The 19,336-nt window shown below is 45.5% G+C and overlaps 1 protein-coding gene across 1 annotated transcript in view; it reads left to right on the plus strand.

Annotated features, from left to right (window-relative positions):
• Nucleotides 1-19,336, plus strand: part of TGFB1 (transforming growth factor beta 1) — a 128,790-nt gene that overhangs the window by 60,537 nt on the left and 48,917 nt on the right. Inside the window, exon 2 of the mRNA XM_069644400.1 lies at nt 16,318-16,496. Coding sequence (XP_069500501.1) covers nt 16,318-16,496 — 179 coding nt within the window. The remainder of the gene's footprint in view (nt 1-16,317; nt 16,497-19,336) is intronic.

A 19,336-nucleotide genomic window follows, 5' to 3' on the forward strand; every position in this document is an offset into this window, starting at 1 on the left:
CTCTAAGTGCCTTGAATGCAGTGAAACATTCATGGGCAAAGGACTTGACCAGTGTTTTGGCTGTTTGGTGCACATACTATACAGGTAAGGTATGTTACTTAATGCAAACTGCAATGGATGGTTTTATCGTTGAGTTTGCATAACATGGGCAGCACTGCGGAAATCACCAAATATATTCATTGCCCTAGACCATGGTTCTGCAAACTTCGGCTGTCCAAATATTTTGGACACCAACTCCCATCATTCTGCGACAGCATAGTGAATGGAGGGGGATCATGGGAGTCCTAGTCCAACACATCTGGAGAGCTGCAGGTTGCAGGACCCTGTGCTACACAAAAGATCTGGAAGCAAGGCAAAGCATGTCTTTGATTCTCTTGGGAGCGTTTATTGCCCTCTGTGTGGCAGAATAAAGGAAGGCATCTAGCAAGAGAGCTGAATTACTAAATGGCCACTTTCGAAAAGCTGATCAGAATTTGTTGTCAGCGTCAAAGGCCCACCCCATTTCTATGGAAACATTTGAAATTCCCTAACGCTGGCCTTCCTGGGGCCTGTCCTCTTGGGCATGGGTAGGGCTTACACCCTCTTTACCTTCAAATCACAGATCCTTCTGAGAACATTCCCATATCGGGTTGGAGAGATAGCTCTGCTGGACAAGGCCTTGTGGAGGATTCACACATCTGCTGTGGATAACACTTTATAAGGCAAGCCACATGTATTTCAGTCAGTGCGTTCACGCTTCTTATTTTTCCAAGGCCAGTACATTCAAGAAATTGAGTTGGCTAACCAAAACACTTGTTTCATCCCATAAAATGTGCTATATGTAAATTCGCTAGTTTCAAAAATAATATTAACAACTCTTGTGACCTTTTGAACAGCTGTCAGGATACCGAGACTGGTTCGCATAATATATTTAAGACACAGTTCCACTGGCACATTGGTGATGTTTGGCACATTACTGAACGTTTCTCCAGACCTAGGTGCTGCTGTCTGCACTGCGAATGAGGTGGAGGGGCCACATCACCTGTACTTCTAGAGTCGGCCGCTAGGGGTGGTCAAGAGCTTCGTCAATATGTATTCAAATAAACACAATTTGTGTGAAGATGGCCAGTGTGCCAGTTATTAGAGTGATTTTGTGAGAAAAGGGGTAGTAGAAACTAGTGTGTTTTAAACCTTACTTAACCAGCAGCAGTAGTCAGAGGCTTCAACGACTACTAAATGTGAGGGTTTGGAGGTCAAAAACAATGGGCCTCATTATGGGTCCAGCGGTAACCATCGTTCGGGACGTCAGGCGCTGGTAATTTTGTTAATCCCCATTCCCATAGAGTCCCATAGGACTGTATGGGGGTGGGGTCATGGAAGCACCGGCAACGTTGTTAACGGTGCCAGTGCTTCCGTGACGGCTCTGCCTACCGTGGCCGTTGTGCCCGGCAGGGTCAGACCTGTTGGGGACATCGGCTCCGGCAGAAAGAAGGGTGCCGGTAAGCTTACCGGCACCCTTATTTCCGGACCGGCAAACTCGGCATGTTTTGAAAATGTGGTGCAAATGGTGCATTTTGAAAGCACATCTGTATAAAAGCTAATTGTTCAAAGCATGTATAGCTTCTATGGCACAAAATGCCCCAACACTCATATTGGGCATTTGACACAATGAGCCAAGTACTTCTGAGAAAGGCTGCTAAACTTTTGACGAGGCAGTACTTTGACTCTGAAGAAGCGCTACTATACTTTTGATGGAAGTGCACTGGTACGTCGAAGCAGGGCGGCTATGCTCGTTATACGCCAGTACCATATAACATGGCAATAACAACATTAAAAAAGTACACTCGATGAAATAAATACATTCATTTGCCCAGGATCACACAGTAGTGTCAATCTGGAAGCTGGTATTACTATTTGGGACCTTAAATCTCTTAGTTCAAGCATCTGCCCATGCCTTTTATGATAAGGTAGTGAGTGCCTGCACATCGCAGAGGGCTGCCGTACTGTGAATGGATGAGTGCGTGTCTCGTCAGGGCTGCTATTCTCATAAAAGCACAGAGCCAACAGTTCTCGGTGAGCAGGCTGTAAGGCAGGCCTCGTGTGCAATTTGCCACAATGCTGTAATAATGTGGACATGTAAATGCTATGAATGTGATCACATCCAACAAATACATATAGGGTGAAGATGGGTAAACTGCATGGAATTTAACTATCCATATTTTTACCACTTTCTGTCAAAGTCTGATTGTTGCCCTTAGCAGCATCTGCGCGTCTGTACAGCTTTCTCTTTTCAGCGGGAGCGCTACAGTGAATGAAACAGGGCCTACACTTCCTACACCACCCTTTTTCTGAACGGGGCAGTGGCACTGGGCAAAGGCAGGAGGGCAGGAGCAGGCGTTGCATGCTTTTCACTGCATCCTCAGGCTCTCGCGAGCCTTCCAGTGGGAGTTTCTGCACTCTGCAGGGGCTTAATGCGGAAACCCCGAACCAGAGTTTATGCGCGAGGTTCCTGTAACACCGCATCTAGCTCTGCTTTCTCGACCCTTTGGCCCACTCGCGCTGACCCCACGTGCGCAATCAGAGGCCAAGTGAGGCTATCAGGCGACGAAATGTGGGGTGCAGTTAGAACTGACGCAAGAACTGCCAGTGCCCGCCTACCAGGCCACACACCCTGTTCGAATGGGTGTGGCTAGACGGGGAACTCCAAGGCATGCTGTGCCCAGGACGACGCACACCAGCAGACAAGAACATTTAATGGCTCTGTGCCACATCACTTCTGCGACCCTCCCAGAAACGCCCAAACCACTTTTTGAAATTCGGGTTTGCCTGCCGACCCTATTTCATAAATGACGTCATGCAGCAACAGGGAGCGCTGTCTGCCCACATATGTGGAGCACTCCGCGGTTAATCTTGACACACTGATCAGGTAATCAAATGCTAGTTTTACTGTGAAACGTGTACTCCCGAATGGTATTGCATTGGACCGGACGATAACCCCATATCTCAGCAGGGCTGCAGTACCTTCAAAGGGGAAGCCAGTCTTCTGAAGAAGGTGGCTCGATTTGTTTTTCAGCAGGAATGTTGTACTTGCAATGTCCCATCCCCCATACACATGGTATGTCTTGTAATATTAATGTGAAATCAGTGGTGGAAATGGAAAACAAGGGGGATCGCACACGGGCCGGGTGGTGGGCAGTGTTTGGAGGAGGGGGCAGATTTCAGAGGGGGCGAATCTGGCAGTTGAGCTTTGTCGACAGGAAATGTTCCAAATAATAGTTTAAACATAGCGCAATCTTTCTGAGCAGAGTATGTGTCAACATGTATTTTGACATTCCCAAAACTACAAATACCAGAATTCATTTGGGACAGGCAATTATCACCGAGCCCACGAAGCTGGGGGCTGGCCAAGGATGTGCCTTGGCTCCTGCTGTGACCTAGGTAGAGGGGCGAAGCCAGAAGAGTGCTCATGGCGCCAATGTGCTGTGTGCAGCTCCGCCCCCCCTTTCCATACTCTAGCGCGTCAAACGCTTTCGGTTGTATGCCGGGGCCGAGGCAACCCGAATCCCGAGATCTGGCTAGAGATCTGATGCCGGATCTTGGATCCAGTGAGAGCCGGTCCATTGGCAGTGCTGTGTGAAATTCATATTTGCGTAAAATCACACAATTGGATCTAGTGAGTAAGCCTGGTTAATGGTGCAGTGCAAGTATTTCTCAATGGGTCTTTTATACCTTAATGGGAAAGTGCAGGCACTTCTTAGCAAGGCTGACGTACATTTCATGGATCAGCAGCTGCACTTGTTACAAGAAAAGCTCAACTTTTACGGTGATATTACCATTATGTAAAATGGCACGCAGCTTGTGCCAAATGTGCAATAAATAAAAGAGAACTGTCCAAGTGGAGAAAAGCATTTGTTGAGTCACAGCCTTAGGATACTTGGGGGGGGCATGACGCAGGTACGAATTGAATAGCTGGGGCACACCCCCATTAGTGGAGCAGAAGCCAAGCACCTAACTTGAGTGACAAAGTATCTCCCTAGCACCCGAGAGCAAGCCCTACCTTGATTCCAACAGTTCTCATAGTGGCTAGTGGAGGGACGTGACCATTATCTTTAACTGACGCTTACTTCAATCACGCCCGCTCCTCAGCCTGTGGAGCAACTGTTCCATGCGCAGGGATGTCATTTGGGGGTTGCCAGGGGCGTGCCTGTGACCCCTGTGGTCTCCCTTGCTACCCTTGTGGTCTCCCTTGCTACCCCTAAAAAACGTTTTGTTAATTGAGGCTCCTGTGCTGTGGCCAGCAACATGTGGCTCTTTTTTTTCTGGAGCGACTGGTTTTCTGAAAGCTATAGCCAGTAAGATAGCTCAGTCGGTTGTTCGCTCGCTGCTGGTTCGACTCCTGGCAAGGTCAACTCAGCTTTTCAGCCTGTTGAGGTTGATAAATGAGTACCAACACAGGTTGGATGCTATTGTATGTATATTTGTTCTATATGAAGCGCTTAAGCATAAGTGCTATATAATACCACATCATTATCATTTGGCCTTCAACGTCTGCTTGCATTCACAGTCATTTGGTAATATGGGCCTATACATGCTGATAGTAACAATACATATTGTGATCCATTCCTGCATGAAATGTATTTCACTTTACAGTGATATCGTAACCATATTTTTCGTACTGTACTTAGAAACAATGCTATGTGGTGCCACTCCCTGTTTTGTCAAGGGGTGAAATGTTGTGTTGCATCGCTTCCTGTCATGTCACTGCAGGGTGGGGTCAAATGATATCACTGCCTTTGATGTCATCAGAGGTCAAGGCTCGTGTGATGTCACTTCCACTACCCCTGGCATTTTGGTGAAATGATGTCCCTGCCCATGCGGTTTCCTCTGAAGAGTTCCGCAGAGTTGTTTCTTTTGGGGTATAGCACCTGACTGCTCCTTTGCTTGTGCCTCCTCTTGAATTCCTCAAGGTATCTTCTGAATTGCTGACAGAGCAAGAACTCCCATCACAAATCCAATTGGGTTAGTAGATAGAGTGAATCTACCACAGCTAAGTCTCCTTTTAAGACCAACAAACATGGGCAATGATGTAGATTTCTTGAACTTGAAAGTAGATGTTTGTTTTAGTACACACTAGAAGGTATCTAGTAAATCCATCGATGGACTTTCCATCGAATTCACTTGCATCGAAATAATATGCATCAAATGCATGTTTTGAAAGGATAAATGGTTAATTTTTTGTGTTTTAAAGGGTAAAAAACGGGGGTTTGAGGGGAGGACTCCCCATTAAAAAAAAGAATGTATTCGATGCAAATTCTTTCAATGCCAAAAATTCTATGGAAATGTCCCTCGATCCAAAAAATTCGATGGAAAGACCATAAACCCACTAGAACATTCTGAATATGGTGCAGAGACTTGTGAATGGTACTTAAGGAAATGCCTTTTTCTACAGTCGAAATGAACATTTTAATGTCATACAAAAATAATGCATCCAACTCTCAACAATATAAAATAAATCAACAAAAACATGGCAATTTGCCACTGGAAAAAAAACATCCTCATGCTAGCTGCTCTCAAAGAAGATCATTAGACCTGCATCAACAATATTTGCCAGCATTGCTCTGTGAAACACATGTGCTTGCTGCTTGTGGTCACAGAAAATCAAAAGGCTTATCTCTGCAAAATAGGCCCGCATCTAAACTGTAAAACAACAACCTATATAAGCATTGCCAATATAAAATGTTTAACTTTTGACTAATATTAGGGTGACAATTATCACTTGCTGCAAAATATGATTCTTTGTCAAACACAGAAGGGCACCTCCTCTAAGTCTTCCCCGATCCAGCCATCATTTGGTCCTGCACCTACCGAAATGCACAGTTTTTGTTTTACTTTGATTATGTTGAGGGTCAAAGCTCTTAAAGTAAATCCAAGCTTGAACTGAGGTCCAGCAAGACCGTGTCATCAGCACATAGCAACGATACAAAGGAGAACCCAATTATTTGGTGTCGCTTGATATCCAACCTCTGCCCACCATCATCCCAAATCAGCAAGACATTGAATAGAAAGTAGCGGGGCTTGGGAAACCTGGCCCCGCACTTCCGTTTGCCTCCAACTTTGGAGTCGTCATAACAGGACTGCCACCTCTCACTGCTGTGCTGATGAGTGATGGGTCATGCTTGGTGTTTAGCGAAACACTAATATCTGCACTTGTGCTCTGTAGAGGGTGATTGCAGTTAACTTTAATTACCCATGACTATATTAGTGAAGGAATGAATACCAGTTTATGAGTGTCATATTTGTACCAAACTAAACCCCCCTAGATATCCATTATTTCTATTTGTTCTCTTTGCAATAACCCTAGCTCCCCTTTTCGTACCATAAATGCTGTCTGGCGCTCTTAACCCACATTTCCTTGTCAGAAAGAGATCAGTATTCCATTGTGGACTCTCCATAAAAACCTCGGTGGAGCCGTCCGGTGTACACAGCTACTGTGGTTACGCAGCTATGGCCGACTCCAACTCAAATCTCTAGGTGTCACAAAAAAGACTGTCATTCTTTCACTTGGCCAACACCTATGCTTCTCAGCAGGAGTTTTGTTTCACGTGGCACTGTTAAGGCAGTTTTTGAACAGCCCTCTTTTGAGGGCGCTACAAACAATTACCCTAATGGGGGGTTTACTCCCCTGACAAGAAAGGTAAGCAAACCTCCCTTAAGAAAGGCAATTTGGAGAAAACGACACGGCCTAACTTTCAGGTAGGGATAGTAGGCTGACACAAAGATAGAATTAGACTACACACATAGCTCTAGAAAATACACCGCACCGATGCGCTGAAAAAGCGATGATTTATTTGAATCACACATGATACTCTCAGGTCAAAATAAGTACTTAGGGGACAATAATACATAGGATTCGAAGTATTACAAATAATCCTAGTATATTGTAAAAGCAGTGATGTCCATAAAAGGGACTCCCCTAACGCCAGTGTCTATGTGTGGGCACACTAACAGAGGTCGCCCCCCAACATAAAATAACGGGGGGACAAGGAGGTAGAACCAGGAAACCACAAGAGGTAACAAGTAGACCCTATGAGTCTGCACAAGTCTGTACAGTGGCCTAAAGACACAGCCCAACCCTGGTATATGTGGAAGACCCTAGACCTGCCGGTGAGTACCTAACACATATGGGTAGGATATGAGAGAAAAAGGAAAATCAACAGTTTCCCCAGTGAGGAAAAATATGCTAACAATCCATAAGATCTATAACAATGCACCACATTAATTTGTCACCCCTCTGGTGTAACAGTAACATTAGTGCAAATATACAAATGACAATAACAGAAAGCCTTAGAAACAATTTCAAACCAAAGCTAAATGCTTTCAAGAATTATCAGAACAATTTAGAAAGAGTCACTTTGTTCATATATTTCGTGGAAACATCTGCACAGTTACCCAGGTTAGCCACTGTTACAAATACAGTTCCATTGAAGACATGCAGCGCATGACTTTAAACATAAATTAAAAGGTACACACGAAAAATGACAAATTTGGTCCAGAGCTCAGTGAACCCTTAGGAGATCCTGTAAAAATGTCCAGGGGCAGGTAATTACCCCATGGCACATTTTCCAGATCTCCACACCCAGGACAAGAGAGACGCCTCATGATGAGTATCATGATTAATTGCCCACCCTAGGACCCAAAGCTTGGTACTCACATTGATGGTTTAGAGGAAAATGGCTCCAGCACCATAAAACAATAAGGTAAGCAAAGGGCTCCTTTCTACAGTTGTGGTTTCCGGTATAAATCCGCTTTATTAGACTTCGGTCATTGGCATAACAATACATCTAGGAACACACAATACACACAATAAAATGCAGTAAGCACATCATGATATGATCAAACATATGCAAGTACACTGGAAAATAAAATAAATAACTAAAAGGATAAGAGCCCAAACAATGCTACATTTCTAAGCAGCCACTCGCTTCTTCATCAACCAGGCACAATGAATACATTTAGCTGTGAAATAAACGGCATTCAGAGCAATTGTCACCCTATAATAAGCCAGCACATCATGTGTAAGGCGGATATTGGCAGCTTTAAACAATAGAATTAAATGTTTGGCCCTCAGATCTCTATAGCCTTCACAAAATGGTAAAACATGTAAAATCGTCTCATCGCCAATATTACATGTGGGACCAGTGGCAGAAGTAGACCCACTCCAGTTACTCGTAAACCTTCTCACTCTCAAGGTAGCCATCCTAAATTCTAAGAAAAGCGAGCGAGCATGAGGTGGTACAGGTCTGTGAAGATAGGGGTTTGAACCCGAGTACTTCATGGTTCAGCAAGGAAATCTGGCACACACTCAATTGAGGCAAGAACCCTACAGCCTTCTCCAGGACAATTCTTTTGCAGCTCTAGCTACACCGACCTTGCTTCCTCTACCCATGGAGGTCGGATCATATGACTTCAGGGCTAATAGCCATTGCTTAACGTACATTATCCATGGGAGGAGCATCCCCCCTCAGAGGCCAAAACATAAGACAATGCCTCCCTAAACCTCCTTAATTCGGGGGTGCTCCATATACCCACTCAGTTCAATAATGGTCTAAATAAAACAAAGGCGGATATGGGGCGGATTCCACACTCCAAGTGGAGGGGGCGATTGGTACACTCTTAGAAAGTCTCAGGAGCGACTTTAAAAACGTGTTCTTGATTGTTGTCAAAGAATGGCAGTTTGTGTAGCCCCGAATTTGAGTATGGTACAGCGCAGAAAGAAGGCAGTGAATGTAATGATAGATCTCAAGAGCTGGAGTCACTGCTCCGCTTCCATGACTAGCTGCAAACTTTTACACGCTCCCGCTATTCTTTTCTACGGATACGCACGCTTTGGTGATTTGGGCTTGCCTTAAACGATTTTCATGGAATCTTGGGCCTAGGTAGTCATAGCAGCGGACCTGTTCAAATCTATGGCCATCCATATCCACTACCAAATTCCTAGATGAAGTTGTGGTTTCGAGAATTCGGTTCTCAGGGACTTGCACCCTTAGAAGGCAACAATCCCAGTGATCCAGGAAAGGAACACAGGAAAGGAAAGGAACACAGGCTCTTCACACAACATTAACCTTCAAGCCAGAAGTAGAAAAATCAGTGAGGAAGACTTCAAAACATTGATCACCAGCGTCTCAGTGGACAAAAGACAAAGATAGCACAGCAGCACACATGGTGGGTATCGGTCCGTAAACTCCTTCGGCAGTTCAACAGGCCCACCACTTCCAATTTGCAGCAACAAAGCAGCAAGAGAGAGAAGGGGTAGGACAAAGCCTGAATACACTTGCACAAATGGGCTGGCCAAAGTGCAGCCAGTCAATCACTAAAGGGTCTGGGGATGAAGGGTTCATTACTGGAACTGCCAATTATCCAGAGGCACAGGAAGTGAGAGGGAGAGTACAGGGACCTATACTGGCCTAAACCAGTCAGAACCACAAAGAGGCTGCCATTGTGAGCTCACAAAGTGGCCCGTGTGCTCAGAAAAAAAAAACATTTCAAACCTACCTCCTGCTCACCCTGAGCAACAGAAGCCCCGAAAAGCAAAATGGCCAACATCAGGATTTTAAAAACTCATTGGAACCCAATGGCTACCCGAAAGGTGCATTGGTCTATCAGTGTAGTAATCTGTCTTGAACCCCCGGTGAAGGCAAAACTAAACTATAGCCGCCAAAAAACCCTATTCCCTAAACCTCTTTAGAGTGATAGAATCACCATAGGGCAAACATGAGGAGCCTTAGGGCAACTAGGTGCCTTAAGGGCTACCCTATACCATAGACCTTAAATAAAGTTTAAAGGGACATAATGGCAGGGGGACTTCAGGAGAAGTGTCTGTGGCACCAAAAAGAAATCAGAGATTAAAACAAGATAAGGGAACGATGCACAACATGGTCCTAGAACCTTCAAAAATTGGAATTCTGAATTCACACACACCATGCATACTTTTATTTAAACCTTAAACATGTCCATTACTTGGCTGGAAATGCTGCATGCACTAGACCCACGAAGAATAACAGTACATCTGTAGTTTATCATTCCAGACAAAACCACAACAGCATGCCTTATTTACATGATGGCACCTTGCATATTAACACACATTATTATTTGGTCCTCGGCCGGACTCCTCTACAACACTGTTCAAGGCATGTTCCACAATTTTTTGAATGACTCTATATTCACATTGGGAACAGATATTGTTCAATTCATCAGATGCCTTATCGCGTAGTGTTGCTTTCGTATTTCTTTATTTGTATAGCGCGCCTGGCTCAAAGGAATCTGGCCGCTTATCTTGAGGTTACAATAACACATATTATAGATTACAATAATGGCAAGTCAAGTAAATAAAACAGCATATATGTACAGAACAAGGTATACAATGTGACGGTGGGGAGTAAATAGCGGTAATGATACAAAAGAATGCGAGTTGTATGTGCAAAAGGGTGTGAGCTGAACGATGGTAGCAGAATGGACTCAGACAATGGGAGGAGTGTCTGAAGCAGAGAGCCACAGTTTGTTTTTGAAGGAGTGGAATGTGGGTTCCGATCTAAGATGGTTGGGCAGAGTGTTCCACAATTTAGCGGCTAGGACCGGGAAGCTAATCCCGCCCGCTTTCTGCAGTTTGAACCTGGGAAGGCCGAGGTATTACCAGTCCTCTCTTTGTCTCCCACATATTTTCCAGCACAGTGAAAATTGTGTTCCTAAGTATCACCTTTTCACTTTTCTTTAAATTTCCTCGCAGCAAATTGTTTTTTTTACTCCCATTCCATTGTCACAACTTAGTAGGGCTGGTATTCACTGCTCTCTCTCAAGACAGGACACAGAAATGTTGTTTAATACTTTTCAGAGACTTTCCATATAATGTTCCCTTTTTTCCACTCTTACGTTCAAGGGTCGAAGTGAGAGGGAACCATTGGGAGCATAGTACTGCTACTTATATTTTTTACTATTAACAGTTACATTGCTTTTTACAAGCATTTTTACCATTCCATAAATGTACATTTTGATGCTAAGGCATAATGCTTTATGTAACCAACCTAGAGAGGATGCAGCACACTGTGCATTTACAGTCCATGTATGACCTCTCAGCCTGGATGGACTCTAGCTGGCTTCCATTTAGCTAGCGGACGAGCTACTGATAAGACTGAGAATACATATTTACTGACACCCCTTCTACCCCTAATTTTTAGAAAACCTGCCAGTAATGTCAGGTTAAATATATAGATGTTATAGTTGATAATGGTCCAGTCCACTCACAAGGGATGCTATTTCAAGGGATCCAATTTATTTTAATATCAGGTGGCTATGTGGGATTTGTCATTTCATGGCACTGGGCAAGTGTGCAGTTGTAGCATGAGCCTTGGGAAAGGTTGTTTGGACTATTGCCATTCCCTCGTAGGGTTGTACTTTAATGGCACCCATAGTAGATCCTCCATGGCATAAAACTGATTTGTTTCTGGATGTAGGAAAGTGTACCAGGTCCAAGCTGCTGGAAGGGATCTTCTGGTAGAGTAGACAGTACATCTTGCACTTTTCTGGATTATCTTCACATGCTATATCCACGGGGCTGCTCCTGTCCATCTGAAGGACAGCTTCACATGCTATATCCACGGGGCTGCTCCTGTCCATCTGAAGGACAGCTTCACATGCTATATCCACGGGGCTGCTCCTGTCCATCTGAAGGACAGCTTCACATGCTATATCCACGGGGCTGCTCCTGTCCATCTGAAGGACAGCTTCACATGCTACATCCACGGGGCTGCTCCTGTCCATCTGAAGGACAGCTTCACATGCTATATCCACGGGGCTGCTCCTGTCCATCTGAAGGACAGCTTCACATGCTATATCCACGGGGCTGCTCCTGTCCATCTGAAGGACAGCTTCACATGCTATCTCCACGGGGCTGCTCCTGTCCATCTGAAGGACAGCTTCACATGCTATATCCCAGCATGACACCTTTGCTCTATGGAGAGTTACAGAATATTCATCCCAAGGACTCTGTCAGACTAGAGGAGACAAGACTTTGAGTTTTGGGATTCAGGCTTTGGAATAAATGGCCACAATCTATTCATGAGAGCGCACATTTTTTTAGTTTCATTCCCCTGTGGAAGCAGTGTCTGTTCAGGTAGGTTTAGGTATGAGTTCCAGCGGAATGAAGACCAGCAAGTAGGGGCGATACATAATGTTTGAAATGACAGACTGATAGAGGAAAACAATGAAAAATTATACAGGAGAACTGCCTCCTTTTTACCTGATCCACCACTTGGCTGTGGATCTACGTGAAAACAATGAAAAAAATGCTTCGAGTCCCAAAACCTTGCATTCTTTTCCGGATTTTAACACATAACGCAAATAAAAGCTGACAGGCCTTCCCCCCTCTGAACACCTCCACATACCCCCAACTTATTTATACCCCAACCCCATCTATATATTCGATATTATGTGTTAACATTTGTTGAAAAAAGTCTCATGTTATGGGACTCGCAGTGTTTGTATTGTGTTCGATGTTTGTAGCAATACCCTTGGCTGTCAACCTGCCCCCACCTAAACACCCTGACATGTATTCCAGTAAGCTCCCAGCTGCTCATTCTCCCACTGCGATTACAGCTCCATTACTATTTTGGTAAACTGCTATCACTGATCACAGTAGCTCTGCTTCAGGCCCTAACCTTTGAAATGTTCCCTTTCTGTTCAAAGTTGAGGTATAGCAGCGCAGAAAACAGCCCGTTCCTCTCTAAGAGTATTGGAAAGATACGTCTCTATTGAGATCATTGTGATGCTGCTAACCCAGAGCAGAACACCTTCACTGCGCCTTTTCCTGACGCCCAGTCACCACACTTATTGTGAAGTGCGCCTGGGCGTCAGCGCAATGCACGAGTGCTTGAAGTGAGCGGGAGCGGTCGGGAGCGGTGCTCCTCTACTTTTTTAAATTAAGTTTTACAGCTCCGAAACCGTTCCGGAACGGTTTCGTTTTAGAATAACAGTGTAGGAAGAAGTTGAAACTTGCACTTTCAGTGCACTCCACTGAACAGTCCCTTAAACAGCAGGCAAATGTGTTTGGGGGCTTGTATTGTGTGCGGGAGGGGGCAGGGCAATGGGGTTTGTGAGGAGCGGGACATGCTAGCAGGGAACATAGTTCCACTACTTCTTTTCTTACACTTCGACCACTGTAAAAGTGCACTGTCTGCAATCTTCCATAGATAACAGGCGGATTGTAAGTCTAGGCAGCATTTTCGTTAAATAGCCAGTTAATTGCAAGTTAAGGAAAGTGCTGCCAAGAAGGGAGAATCGTATCGAGGTAGGCGAGAGTGAAACCACATGAATCTGGCCAATCTGGTAAGGGGGAGGGCAGGGGTTAATGATACAAAAATTGAGATGCAGAGGCACAGGAATTGGAACTCGGACCCTCTGGATTCACTTTGCTAAAGCGCCCAGGATTGCATAGCTCCCTGGGGCTGCTGTCTCTCCCTAGACCGCCTCTGCTGCCTCACGGGCTCTCCTACGCTTGACAGTCACCATCTGAGACGCGTGTCCTGCCAGTCCAGCTGCAATCCGCGTGCTAAGAGATAAACTGGCCCTTTATAAGCCTGCTAAAGGAAGGATGATGTTAAAAACGGGAGCTTGTAGGGTGCGTGTCAGCCCCATCAGTGGTGCTCGGGGACATGCCAGCGAGGATACCGACAAAGCGATAAAGGGCCTTCAAGGGAAGAGAGGCCGCACACAGGCGCCCAAAGATTACAGAGCTCTTAGGATCAGACAGGGCATAGACTCAAAACAGAGGACGGACGTCTGATCATCCGTATGGTGTCATATCAAATATAAATATATATATATATATATGTCTCACGTGCTATGCATACTTGTGTAGTTCACACACCACGCACAATGGTGTGTGGGCTTACTTACAACTTATCCATGGCACTCGTCCACAACAGCGATCCCAGACTGCCACCAGTCAGGTACCGTCTATGTGCACCACTTTTTGGCTGATGCTTTAGAGGAGGAGTGCCACGAGAATAGACATGATAAATGACCAATACCGAAATTGCTGGTTGCTAGGTTGGTTTACAGCCCATCCCAGCGACGAGCGTACAGGATATGAAAGTGGCGTTTTCGGTGCTCACTGCGAAAAATCCAACAATTTGAGAATAGGTGTTAATTACCGAAAGTGTAGTTAAGCCATAAAATGATTTTCCGGTAATTAACACCTAGTTCAGATTCGGCCCTGCAAACAACCAAGAAACAGTAACTCTTGTGTGACCATGGAACTTTAACTCTGTGACTACTGTGACCAAGAAACACTGAAAGTAACCAATGAACTGGGACTGCTTTGTGCGTTCCATACATTTCAATGCAGCTACAGATCTGAAACGACCCATGACTGGTTTATTGATTTGTCAATGTATTGATTCATAGCCTTTGTAAAGCACCACAAATCACCCTGCTGCCTCTTCATAGTCCTTGTCTGCTAAGCAGACGTTGGGCCTTGGTCTCGCCAGCAGATTCTTTGTGGTGATGTATAAATGCCCAGTGTTTCTATCATCAAGGATTTGCAGCAGAGCATCCAGCAGAGTGGCCAGTAGTTAATGCAGCCCATGGCCCCACTGCATTAGGTTGGCGTGGTCCGTTTCTGTGCATCAATTCTCCCCTCTTCAAAAAGCTGCCTGATCTCCAAATACAAGCTTTAAATTCAATGAAACCTAATTACAAAGGCGGCCGAAAGATGTAGCCAATCATAACGCATTGCAATCCATTCTTGTGTTCTCAGATTGACTACTCTCCAAAACTGCTCAGGCGGCCATTTTTCCACCATACATTATGGTACGCAATTTCACACCAGGAGAACAGATCGGGGGAGCAATAACCTGATACCCACATGTCCTGAACCCATACCAGTCCTGGTGGTCGTAACACAGAATACATTGAAATGCCTCGCCTTCCCAATCGGGGTAGAGAGCTGCCCTCTAAGGATATCTCAGTTTCTACCTGGAGGTGAAGCATTTCGCCCATAGACCATGCACTGAGACAGTAACAGGGCCGGCCGATTGACATAGTGGGAGGCTGCAACGTTGGACCCAAAACGCATACAACCAAACATTGGAAAACTGGCCCCAAAATTCATTCCAAATAATGTGGTTATTGTGATGGACAGATTCTATTTTTTTCTGATGTCTCTGATTCTCAAAACATTTGGAAAGCTCTGGGGCATTTGGAATAAAGATATGCATGGGTTAGAGGGAGATGATTTGCGAAATGTTAGCCTGGGAATATTAGAAGTACTGTGACATCACTTATATTAAGTGGATGAACGCTAATTGACAGCTGAAGAAGGAGTTCTGGTCCTGTAGCTGCAGTTGTCTATCTACTCTGGCACCAGAAAAGCTGAACTCTAATTACAGCTTTCGTGACCAAAATGTTGTACATGCTTTAATCTCCCTTTGCCTAATTTTTCTGATATTCAAATTTAGAAGCTCTTGAAAGTGGGCCATACACCAATTCATTTCATGTAAAACCCGACAGTGGATGTAAAGCCAGATCAGGAGACTTTGATGTCCCTTCCCTGGCCTTCTACCACCTATATGTTTTTAGAGAGCTTTTAGGTGTGATTTTTTTTCAAGGTGATTAGAAAAGGCCATAGAACTGGGTTCTGTGTTTTAAAGTCAAGGTGATCTTATGAGGGACTGGAAAGATGGGCCCTCATTACGAGTTGGGCGCAAAGGGATACCGGGCACCGTTAAAGACAACGGTGCCGGTAATCCCTTTGTGCCCTATTCCAAGTTCCCTTAGCGGGTAACCAGGCGTTATGGACGGGACCCTTTAAGGGACTTTAGAGCTAATAACGGTACCGCACTTTGCAGTACCGTTATTAGCGCCTTCCCATTGAGCCCTATCAGGCTCAAATGGGAATGGGGAATGGCTTTTTCAATGGGAACTTACCGGTCCCGCAAAGGTCAGAATAGAGCGGTAAGTCCCCATTGAACCAGGGCAGACTCGGTACCGGTATGTGAGGTAGTGATGGCGCTAATAGCGCCATGATTACCTCCATACTCGGAATGAGGCCCCATGTCTGATGTCTGAACCTCGCACCATCTTTTCAGGAGGTTTGGTTGACCTGTTAATTTCGAGTTCAGAAAAAAGATATCAGGCTTGTTGATATTGTTAAATGACACTGTATAGCACAGGGTCACAAACACAGTCCTTTCCTCCTCTCGGAGTAATGTTATGCTATGTGTTTTTTTATACTCTGTCAGTCGTATCCACACACGTTAATCTGTTTTACTCCGTTTCCTTTTTCAGAAATTCCTCGTAACTGTGACCACCGAAAAAATGATGTGGTGATTATGTTCAATGCCTCCAAATTGCGGGAGAGTATAACCAGTGAGGCCCTGCTGCACCGGGCAGAGCTGCGCATGCTTCAGCTCAGCTCAAACAACAATGTTGATAGAAATGTTGAACAACGAGTGGAGCTGTATCAGGTATGTGAAGCATGGTGACACCCATACATGTCTACTGTAGAGACTCTGGTTGGTATTAGGCCTTCCTAGATAGCACGCTGCACCAGCCACAGTGAGAGGCATGCACACTGCAGCAGCCACAGTGAGAGGATAGCAGGCTGCAGCAGCCACAGTGAGAGGATTGCATGCTGCAACAGCCACAGTGAGAGGATAGCATGCTGCAGCAGCCACAGTGAGAGGATAGCATTCTGCAGCAGCCATAGTGAGAGAGTTGCACGCTGCAACAGCCACAGTGAGAGGGTAGCCTGCTGCAGCAGCCACAGTGAGAGGGTTGCACACTGCAGCAGCAACAATGAGTGGGTAGCATGCTGTAACAGCCACAGTGAGAGGTTAGTATGCTGCAGAAGCCACAGTGAGAGGATAGCATGCTGCAGCAGCCACAGTGAGAGGATAGCATGCTGCAGCAGCCACAGTGAGAGGACTGCCCACTGCAGCAACCACACTGAGAGGATTACATGCTGCAACAACACAGTGAGAGGATAGCACACTGCAGCAGCCACAGTGAGAAGATAGCACAGTGCAGCAGCCGCAGATGATTGCACACTGCAGCAGCCACAGTGAGAGGATAGCAGGCTGCAGCAGCCACAGCGAGAGGACTGCATGCTGCAACATCCACAGTGAGAGGATAGCATGCTGCAGCAGCCACAGTGAGAGGATAGCATGCAGCTGCAGCCACAGTGAGAGGGCTGCATGCTGCAATAGCCACAGTGAGAGGATAGCATGCTGCAGCAGCCACAACAAGAGGGTTGCACGCTGCAGCAGCCACAGTGAGAGGATAGCATGCTGCAGCAGCCACAGTGAGAGGATAGCATGCTGCAGCATCCACAGTGAGAGGAAAGCATGCTGCAGCAGCCACGGTGAGAGGGTTGCACACTGCACCAACCACAGGCAGGAGACTTACTATATCTGAATGGAAGCCACTGATATAGGGCATCTATATTCAGCCTTTGCTGATCATTCACTATATGGTCCACATACAACAAGCTCCCCACTATCAAAATGTATCACAAACACATTTTTAATTTGGATGTAAAAAACATAAAGGCTCTCATGTTTGTGTCCCTGGAGGGCAGAAAAAGGTGTAAAAACCTAGCATAAAGGGTTAGGTTTACTAGATGTTTGACTGTCTGGTGGATTTTCTAAAGTTTTGCAATTGAAGCGCGGGCATGTTAGGAGGTGACCATTTTACATGCCTTTCACATTCTGGATGCTAAACCGCCTGTTTTTGCTGCAACATAACATTTTCTGCTACCATAAAATCAATGTATTCATATGCAATCTGCCTTGGTAAATGACGTCTGCCATGACTACGTGTCAGGCAGCATTTACACTTTTTGCAAAGTGGAGTTTAAAAGTAAGGTGATTTTGTCAGTGCTAACACTTATTTTACACCATGTCTGGCAAATGTAGAAAACTGCATGGAGGGGACCCGAGTGCACACAAGTTCAAATGTTGGCTGTCCCCTCCATCCAATTACCAGTTTGAGAAAAACGAGCCCCAAAATCAACAACATGGTGTAGTGCCTAATGCTGCAAAATAACAACACACATGGGAGACCGGGTGTGACGAATCAACGTCCATGGTACCAGTGGTCCAGGGGTGAATATTGGTTTCTAAACCATCCATCAGCCCAACAACTCTAGTACACCAGAAGGGATACGAACATATTGGAATTCCAAGCAAATTATAAACCTCCTTTTCCAATTTTGGTAACATGGACAGAACGGAAGGCTAATCTCCGAAAGGTCGTGTATCATTGGTTAGTTGCAACAAAGTGAAAATGCAATTAATACCCAATGATAAAAGTTGCTGTCCAGTCAAGGTTGCATCAAAAATATAGACTTTATTAATTACAACAATCTAACAACACTACGAAATACAACCCAACCAGTAAAGGAATGCAGAGGACAGACAGTTTCAAAGAAGGAAAAGGGATGCACTCTGGATACTAACAGGAGGGTAGTCGGTATGGTTAATAACCACAACAGTTTAAGGTTTATTGGCTTCAGCACAAAGGGAGCAATGGGTCTTAATATGTCTCAAGGGGACACCTGGAAGGGACCGGCGGTACATAACCTCAATGTACCTTGTGCTGTAGGTGTCCTTGGTGCTCGACAGAGTCAAGTCGGCTTCAGAGTGCTTTGCAGGCTTCTGTGATAGAGTTTGAGATGGGAATCGCTGCTGGTACAGGCAGCACAGCAGTTTGGCGAGCAAAGCTGGACGAACGGCTGCAGGCTGGCCTACACAATGGCTCGGGGTCAGGAATTGTCTCAGGGCTGATCGGCAGTTCTGAAGCACTGGTCGAGACGTTTTAGGTGTCTTTAAGCGGTGGCTGCTTGACAACGGTCAGTGTTGCAGTTGATTGTGGATTGAGGAACTCGGCTGGCTTGCAAATGTCCTTTAATGCGGACGTCGGCAGATGCTCGTCGAGGCACTTCTCTCAGCTTCTTCAAAGAGCTTGTGTCTTCATTTAAGGCAGACGTCTCACAGCTTTGGAGTGTGTTGCAGGCAGCTGCCTTGTCCTTGGTTGTGGGTTCAGAGGCCTTCTGGACTTCCTATACAGGAAGCCTGCCACAGAGCCTAGCAGGGCATGCTGTGTGCTGGCTGGGTACTGGTTCTGGAGCTACTGGGGCGTCCTCTGAGTTCTGTATATCGCTCTGTTCCCTGGGAGATGTTTAAGGGAGGGATCTTGCTTCCCTCTTTGGATGTCCTGGCCTTCCTTCTCTGGTGGAAGCTGCAAGGCAGATTTTACCTTCAGCCAGGTTCCAAGGTTGAGTTGTCCTTTCTTAATTCTTGTGAAG

This window comes from Ambystoma mexicanum, chromosome 2p (genome assembly GCF_040938575.1).
Source record: "Ambystoma mexicanum isolate Mex_15411 chromosome 2p, UKY_AmexF1_1, whole genome shotgun sequence".
Taxonomy (NCBI): domain Eukaryota; kingdom Metazoa; phylum Chordata; class Amphibia; order Caudata; family Ambystomatidae; genus Ambystoma; species Ambystoma mexicanum.